Source organism: Gastrolobium bilobum, unplaced genomic scaffold, assembly GCF_033153095.1.
Source record: "Gastrolobium bilobum isolate Gb01-03AN ecotype WA unplaced genomic scaffold, APGP_CSIRO_Gbil_v1 utg6878, whole genome shotgun sequence".
Classification (NCBI taxonomy): Eukaryota; Viridiplantae; Streptophyta; class Magnoliopsida; order Fabales; family Fabaceae; genus Gastrolobium; species Gastrolobium bilobum.
In genome coordinates this window covers 5422-14652 of record NW_026897879.1, presented here as the reverse complement: position 1 = coordinate 14652, position 9231 = coordinate 5422, and the positions used below count along the sequence as shown (strand labels likewise).

At 34.5% G+C, this 9231-nt stretch overlaps 1 protein-coding gene across 1 annotated transcript; it reads right to left on the bottom strand.

Moving 5' to 3' along the window:
* Nucleotides 1-4879: 4879 nt before the first annotated feature.
* On the bottom strand, nt 4880-8180 carry LOC133311089 (AAA-ATPase At5g17760-like). The gene is made up of 2 exons (XM_061512107.1): nt 7147-8180; nt 4880-5608 (listed from the first exon to the last, which is right to left on the bottom strand). Exons 1-2 carry the CDS (start codon nt 8104-8106, stop codon nt 5093-5095), a joined length of 1476 nt encoding a protein of 491 aa, XP_061368091.1. The 5' UTR covers nt 8107-8180; the 3' UTR covers nt 4880-5092.
* Nucleotides 8181-9231: the final 1051 nt, after the last annotated feature.

The window sequence follows — 9231 nt, the reverse complement described above, 5'->3', positions numbered from 1 at the left end:
TTATACATTGTGTTAATTCAGATTTTTGTTTGAAATTTATTGTTTAGAAACCTAATCTTGAATTGTTCTAGAAATTTTATTGTTAGAATATTAAATCTGAATTTTCTGTTTTAATTGAAGTATATTGTGATTAAAATTCAGATTTCTTTTAGTTTATTATTAAAAGATTTATCTAGAACTAATTCTGAATTTTATGTGAAATTTTGAGATAAATTTCAAATCTGATTTTTCTGGTTATAATTGTGATATTCTTTTTAAATCAGATTTCTTGGTGTCCATTGATTAGAAAAATAATTGTGTAATATCCAAGCTCCTTTGTGCATTAATTTTAGAGATTTTAATACATATGTCATTGGATTAATTTTCTGCATATGGCATAAATTTGTGGAGCTTAGTTTGATATTACTGTGATATATTTGGTGTGATAGGACACTGTAATTTTGGTTTATTTCACTTGTTACAATTCTGAAAATTCTGTATTGATTGTTAAAGTGGAGTAGTTGTGTGCTGCAAATCTGTCCTAGGTGTGTGGGTGCAACCGTGTGGGTTGGCGACCTTGTGCTTGGCTTGAGAGTGTGTCTCAAGGCTTGGAGCCTCAAGAATCCACTAGGGAGAGTGGAGGTCTTGTGTGAGAGGAGTTGGTGAACTCCGTAGGTTCGGCTTGAGAGTATTCTCAGAGCTTGGAGCAGTGTAGGCACTAGGAAGATTTTTGATATCTTGTTTGATTGCATGTGTGACGCGTGTTTGTAAAACTGATACACTTGTGATAAATAAAATATCTGCAGCTACTTCAGTCTGGACGTAGCACCCTACTTAGGCTTAGTGGGTGTGAACCAGGATATATCGTGTGTCCATTGTCTCTCTGATTTAATTTCTGAATATTTTGTTTAGAGACTGACAGTTACACTAGTTCTATTATAACTGCTGCGTTTATACTCTATAAATTGCTAAGGTACGCTTTCTATTACTACATTGTTCTTAGCATTGCGAAAAACTATTTTGGGCATATAGGGATTGAAGAAAAATTGTGTAATTGTTTACTGAATTCAAAAAGATTTTGAAAAAGTTGAGAACACCTATTCACCCCCCCTCTAGGTGTTCCGTAAGCGTCCTGTGTAAGAAGCCACTTGCCCAACAACAAGTACTCCATCCGGTTATAATGGTAGATGTTACATATACCATTTTGTGTAAAGGAGCTTTCAAATAACTGTACAACAGTGGAAGGCATTTCAATAAGCATCCAAGTCTGTAAAATCATATTGTACTAAGCAGTGTTAAATGAAAATAGTCATGTTTTGTAATAGAATCCCTCTACTGCTCCACAGATGCTCTTCATTCTAATTCTAAATTATGATAATTTACGAGACAAAGTTCTATAAATTACATGTCAAAATCAAAGTTTCGCTTAATTAGGTCCTTGATAATCAAATTCATATAACAAAATGCATGATTTCAAGAAGTTGAAAAATGTGATGGTCCAAGTCTAGGGAACTTATAAATGCAAAGACAGAGAATATATTAACAACCAACATTAATGTGCCCCTCCTCCCCTGCTTTTCTACGGTATGAAGTGGTCAGATGTTGTTTGTATCCCTAAGTGGGAATGCAAAACCATAAAAAGGGTTAGTTCATCATTGCTCTACTAGTTAAATTAAAATTTTCGTGAGTATGCTATTTAATTTGTAACGATGATTGTTCCTCTGCTAGAGGTTAGCAAAAATTAAAAAAGTGATGGTACAAGCACAAACCAGCGTGAACTTCGAAGTGTTAGCAACCTGGTGGTTACACGCATCGCTGCTCTGTTAAGGCAGCGGGCAGAGGAGAACCAGTTAGCTTCATAAGCAACACATCTCGACTGCTAGATGCGACCAACCTACTTTAACACTTAATGTAGGCACAAGGCTACAACAATGGCACGAAATCGTGATCCACCACCTTAATGCCCCCAACTTAGGTCACAAGCTTGCGTTGCCAAGCTCGGCGATCTCTGACTATTGTCAGAAGTTTATAAACCGTAATAGTTTTTAAGGCTTGCCGATGTGGAACTTAAAAACGCAAAGATGAGTTTGCGTTTTTATAAGCAACTTTTAGCTTCGATAATGTGCTCTCTTGTCAATAATATTATAAACATTAGCTAAACTAATTCACGACCTTGGTATTTGATTTTCTTAACTGCCATTGTGTTTGAAAAAGAGCAATAACCACACACACACACACACACACACACAAAAAAAACGAGATGTTGAATTTGTCAAGAGAAGAGCTAGTATTCGTGGTGCATAATTATTGTGACATAATCGTGGTTGCAGTTGCACTCTTCTCTATGGGAGTAACATATGTGGCTTGAAAAGCTTGGAGAAGAGTTACGAATGTGAGAGCTGATATCCCTGGCCGGCTTAGAATACCATTTATTTGGAAAACAACTTCTTTTCTATCAGCCAGTAATGTACAAGAGGATGCTATCTTGATTGTAACATGAAGGTAAAACAAGTCTTCTCCCTTTTACTGTACGTTGTCCGCTCAACAATGTCCTGTTATGGTTTCCACGTGTTGCACTTCAAGACTGCAATTGAAGGTAAATTACTTGATTCTTTTGAGTTTTGAAGACAAGACATCACTAAGTGGTTTTATTTTTGCATTAAAATTTAGCCTCAGCTATAGAAGTGTTTTCATCAGTTCATTTGGAACTTCATGACTCTGTTATCAATGATAAGAGTGGCAATCACGGGCTACGAAATAAAGAACAATTGGCATGTTAACATCTATGCAACCTGTATACAATGCGACCCAGATTTGTACGAGGAACCCATGAAATTCAACTCCTCAAGATTTGATGTAATTAGCTCTTTCTTTCTCTTGATTGTTTTCTCTCCTATATCCTGTAGTGAAGAATTTGTTTTACACGTCTATATCTGTAGGAAATGCAGAAGCCGTACATTTTCATAGCTTTTGGATCAGGGCCTAAGTGACAATGTTGGTCTGTCTACACATGATTGATCTCACATTCCCCCTTGGCTATGTGTTTTGAATACAGATTTTGGGTTATTAATTACAAGAATTATATCAGTAAATAAAGGGGCTTGATCTATTTTTTAAATACGAAGTCTGAACTTAACTTGGTTTTCATCTTGAGTCCCTGGTCTGACATTTTTCAAATACTACTTTAAAGTTTATTTAAAAGCCTATTTTATAACAAAGTCTTGAAATAGTCCAAAAAGTTCACCCTTTCAATAGATTAAAAGGTCTAAAATTTTATCTATCTACCTAAACCTTTAAATAAATAAATAAATAATTTTAAGACATTATATTTAAAATATAATAACAATAATAATTTATATTTACTTAAATAAATTAATCCGTTAAATTTAAAAGGCCTTTTTTATGTCTTAAGACCTAAGCTTATTAATTAAATAAACTTTTAAAAAACATAGGCCTAACTACTATTAGAAATAGGCCAATGGTTCTGTTTAATATGAAACCCTCTTAAGTTTTTTTCTTTCTTTCTATTTTGGTGCTACAATTCCCTGTGAATAGTCATTTCAACTGGGAAGGGCCGCACACAATATTAATTAAGCTAGGACTAGGATTTATTATCAAATATATTTTTTTAAAACGAGAATAATTTTAAGGGCAGCTGCCAAAAAGAACCAAGGACAAAATTACATATTCCTCAAAAAAAATTATAAAATAGTCAATTCGAATACGTTTATTTCAGTTTTGAATAAAAAAGGACGAAATACAACGGAATTATCTCTCTACACAATAAAAAATAAAAACGCTTAACCAGAAGATAAGCTCAATATACTTGGTACTGTGCTGCAATATGGATGGCATCTTGATGTATCAATAATCAATTACTACCAAATTGGTAACCGATTACTAGTCCCTTAACCAATCTATACTTCTTGTTAACCAATCTATACATCAGATATTAATATGTCAGGCAGCTTTGCTATGTTACTCAAATTTTCAAAATACCAACTCTTCGTACCTCTCTTGTCTAAATCAAATACGCTTATGATACAGGGGATACGCAAGCTATACGGCAGTGGCTGTCTATTTTGCTCTTTCATGTGTTTGAATTGAGTGATACTCGTATCTTCAAGAACTCTTCTCATCCCTTACATCTAAGGTATCACAGAATCAATTTTCTGGCCCCTCTTTGATGGTCAGTCCAGAGGGAGCAATGCTAACAGATATACAAAGTGATTGAGAGGTTAAACAAGCTCCTCTTAAGGTAGCTTTTTTACACAAATTACTTATGATATGAATGTTTAGAAGCTTTCCTAAGATCCCGTGTTAGCCTGTTAGGTAAAAAAAAATTAGTGTGGTTCAACGAAGAAATTAGGAGGATAAATGGATGTGCAAGCAAGTATTGTATGAAGAAGCATTAAAACAACAACCATTACTACTACTATGCCTACAATGTCTGAAATAATATATTGATAACAAGGGTAACAAAATGAATCATATAGAAGAATAGAGAATGCTTGTTTCTATTCAGCTGATGCAGACCTGCATATGCCTCTGCTGATGCTAATACAAAATTGGAAAGTTGTTCAACCACCCATATGAAGTTTCAAAACACCCCCAAATTCTCTTCTCTGCCTATCTCCCCTTTTTCACAACAAACTACTTCAAAATATTTTGTTTGTGGCATTTCACAGATGCAGGGAGTGCCAGTGAAGTTTAGCTTAGTCTTTTTATTTCTTCAAAATATTTTGTTTGTGGCATTTCCCATTCATAAGTTAGACACATTAGAAAGTGTATTTCATTGTCTAAAAAGATCAAAAACTAAGCCCGGAGCAAACACACAAAAAAAATTAATATATCTAGTGGAGATATAATATACATGATCACATATACATATACTTGTCCATTTAGTGATACAGGCAATCACACACTGCCTCTCATTCTTTTCTTCTCCTCGTCACCTCATGTACATCAAAGAGAGTTCAAGCATAGTTTGGATAGAAAACGTAGGCTCATAGCAATAGATTAAAACTAACAAAAGCCCGAAGCCCACATCAGCAATGGAGACAAAAAGTAGATCGTACAATCTGATTTGATCACTCCATCAGTGACCAGCTGATTACAAACAACATCCTCTTCTTCTTGTCGTTCTTAGGGTAACAGCACTATTTTTCTTGTTGATCCCAACAGCTTGTTTTCGCTTGCAACCTGCAGCCTTACGCCTTTTGGATTGCTGATGAGTTTCTGCTTTATCTTGACTATAGCTCTCACATACATCACCTTCCATCTTCTTCCGCTTAAGTAGATTCACGAATCCTTCAAGTGCCTCCTCAGCATCTTCGCTCTTTATCAATTCCTCTGCCACTTGCGCAGGGGTTATCTGTGTCTCCTCTATTAGTCCCTCAATTTCCCCAAATAGGCGGTGGTCAGAGGAAATCTCCAAGTAATTTGAGGCCAAAAGCTTGAACCCATCGTAGGTGCAATAGGACATGTGAATGTGCATGTCCATTCTTCCAGGCCTCAACAGAGCTGGGTCTAGTCTTTCCTTGTGGTTTGTGGTGAATACGATGATTCTCTCGTCTCCACAACTAGACCATAACCCATCTATGAAGTTCAGTAATCCAGACAAAGTCAACTGCATCCACCCATCAAATGCATTATGAGCCTATGATCAATTTTAGCATTCAAACTCAACTAATAATAGAGATGTTATTGTAAGAACAATATTGAACTTAAAAATGAGTGTGTATTTTGTGTGAGAAATTACTTAATTAAAGTGTATCTAAATAGAAGGGGGCGACCGGGGGGTGTTGAATTAGAGCTTAATATGTTCAAAGTCAAATCAAGAATAAAAAAAGTTCATCCAGCTTAAAAACATAGTGCGAGAAGGTTAAAGAAAAATAAAGGTGTCACTAACATAGTTTTGTTTTGAACAACAGGTACTGTGTACTTCCTACCGCTATTCGTCAAAAAAATAAAACAGTAAATATTCTTTTTGCTCTTCGGTAAATTTTACTATGTACTCTTTAGTTCCTAGTAAATAAAAAAGTTATTCGTGATTTCTAAAAAATTCAAAATGGACTCATTTAGTTGAAATTGTAGTTCCACACAAATTTAAAAAAGACTCACATTAGTTCCTCAAACAGACTAAAAAAATGTGTCCACATTAAATTTCTTAAATATCACAAATAACTTTTTTATTTACTAAGAATTAAAGCGAGTATAGTAAAATTTACTCAAAACAAAACAAGTGTAAAAGAACAATGACGTGTCACGTACGTGAACAAATGCGTGGATTGACAGTGAAATGCTTTTTGGATCTTCGAAAGTGACGATTTGATGCCTATTGATGGATGAGGGGGAATGGCAAATGCTTTTTGAATATTTCAATGTAACTTTCCTGAAAACTAATAAATTATCAGCAAAACCATTGTTTGAAAACCGTTTTTTAGTTTTCAGGAAAAAAAGTCTGTTTCATAAGGTTTGTAATTGTTTAAAAATTGTAACTGTTTTTAAATTTAAAAAATATGTCTAACTTATTTTTATTTTGTATTTTGATTTTTAATTTAAAAAAAATTAGAATAGGGTCAAAGTGTCAAACAAACAGCTTAAGCAATTACTAAAGTCCACAGTAGTCCACTGTCCCCACGTACCAATTCAGGGTAAGATTTTAAAAACAGCACGTTTCCACTTGCAAGAGAAAAAAAGAAAAAGAAAATGTAAAAGGAAGAGTGATTGTGTAATGTTATAGAAATTCGTTTTGCGTGATGTGATTTCTTTTCTTTTCTTTTTTTTTCTTCAAAAAAGTGTGAGTCGCCCAAAATGTTATGTGAGTAAGAAAATTTATTGTGTAAGAAAATTTGTTATGTTATGTTAAATGATAAATCAAACCCGTTAATCAACCTGTGAACTTCTAAAACAAAAGGACCAGCAAGAGTATATATTGTATCTTGCTGCATACTTCAATCAGAACCCACGTGATTGGCTTGGAATTTGGAAAACAACCATTTTAGGCCAAGAAGTCTTGGCATTTTACTACCATAAACAGAAGAGTCATTATTACACACATATACCAGACTAGTGAATTAAAAAGTAATCATAGTACTTCGCATTAAGGAAAATATAATTTACTTGTTGGAAAGGGGTATGATAGTTATTTATAGAATTACCAACCTGTGCATCAGCTTGTTTACGTCCATCTCCATGCCTACGCTCAGGAAGATCCACACTGCAATCAATGTCTTCAATGACTAAAATGGACCTATTTGCTGTAGCCAGAAGCAGCTTTCTCAGGTCCGAATCCCTTACTATGTTGCCAAGTTGCAAGTCAAAGATATCAAACCTCAAGTAATTAGCCATGGCAGCGATCAAGCTGGATTTGCCAGTACCTGGAGGGCCATACAATAAGTACCCACGTTTCCATGCCCTCCCAACTTTCTTGTAAAAGTCCCTTCTCTTCACAAACCTATTTAGGTCCTCCATGATCGCATTCTTCAGCTCTGACTCCATAGCCAGTGTCTTAAAAGTCGATGGGTGCTCAAGGTTTATGGAGTCCCAACCATAACAGGTCAAAGTATGGATCTTCAAGACCCTTTCCTCAACTTTCATCTCCTTTGCTTTCTCAAGAATGAAGGGTAGGTAAGATTCCAAGACCATTTCCTTGTGCTTCTTGTGAAAGCTCAGCCTAAAATATCGCTTTTCTGACCTATCATGATCGTTGGAGGAGTTGTTATTGTCTTGTTCTTTGCATTCGAATCCCCATTTGAGGGAAACCCCGTCATAGGAATCAGTTAGCTTTTCACCTTTCTCTAACCGAATGGTCAAATTCTTCTCCTTTGGACTCTTGCTGATCTTGAGCCTTTCATTTTCAGGGCTCACTTTGGTGGAGAGGTAAGCCTCTGCAGCATCATAGACTTGGTTTCGAGCTATTCCACTGGACTCTTCGATGATGAGGGTGAGAGTAGAGGAGCGAGGCTTGATGAGGTAGCGGAAGGCATTGGAAAGGTGGCCACGAATTGGTTGAGGTACGAACTCGTTGAACATGGAACGCAGAAGCATAACAGAGGCACTCATGGAGGCATAAGCCGAGAAAATTGAGGATGGGGAAGTCATGTCTTTGGGGAAAAACATCATTATGTGGTTAATGGTACAGAACAGAACAGAACACAGAGACAAGAGAGGAAAATTGAAGGCAGAGGAAGGACTATTGTAACTATTGTCGAACTCTTGTATCTTAATTTTCTCATTACACATATGTGGGGTATTTATGGGGAAATCACAAGGTGCTTGTAAGTGTGGGATCCTATCGTGTGTACCTTGTCCTTTTCAATAGCGTCATTTAGTGGGACTCTGTATGGTAGCTTGTCTTTGTGTTGCTCATGCGTTGGACTACTGCACGTCACCTGGGCACATCCACCAATGCATTGCACTATGCATGGACCGACCTGGGCGCATCCCACCAATGTGTTGTTGCTGCACGGTTTTCGCACCGTCTTTAATTTGTTTTTGGTAAACACTCACTTCGTCTTTTTTTGGACAGGATTATTGAGTATTGAGAATCTCAATTGTCCATTTCTACAATTTTTTATTTATGGATTCATTTTTTTCTTGTTAATATAGATAATCTATCTATATTTAATCTAAAATAATATTATTTTAAAATGAAAATTAATATATTTTTATAATAATAATTTATTTCAAGATTATAATAGTCTTTTTTATTATATTTTTTTAATTTTAAAATCAAAATGATGTCGTTTTTGGAGCAAATGTTATCTACATTGATATAATTATCTAATTTTATTTAAAATAATATAATTTTAATTTCTTAAATTACTCTTCACTGAATTAATACTTTCTCTTTTTTTTTGTTAAAGTTAGTTAATTAATTATATTAATATTAATTTATTCACATTCCATACTATAAATTATATATTTTGTGTATGTTTGGGACTGTTAAAATTATTTTAATTTTTCATTAATTTTTTTTATGGGACCTAATACACTTAAAGTCACAACATGTATTGGCTAGTTTTTACCGTTAAATTAGATTTGTATTTTTTTATAGATAATAAAATTAGGAAAAAATGTGTGTCATTTTAAATGACACAAATTATGTTATTTTATAGACACAAAAAGATATGAGTTTCATTAAAAAAATAATAAAGACAAAAAAAAAAGTGTAAGTCCTACCTCTTTGTGTCCATGAAATGACACAACTTGTGTCATTTAAAATGACATGCATTTTATTTTAAAAAA

Bases quoted from the DNA above. Each gene is read 5' to 3' on its own strand.
- LOC133311089 (XM_061512107.1), bottom strand. From the start codon at position 8,106: ATGATGTTTTTCCCCAAAGACATGACTTCCCCATCCTCAATTTTCTCG. The intron at 5,609-7,146 runs GTTGGTAATTCT...GGGTGGATGCAG, and splicing joins GTAAACAAGCTGATGCACAG to TTGACTTTGTCTGGATTACT.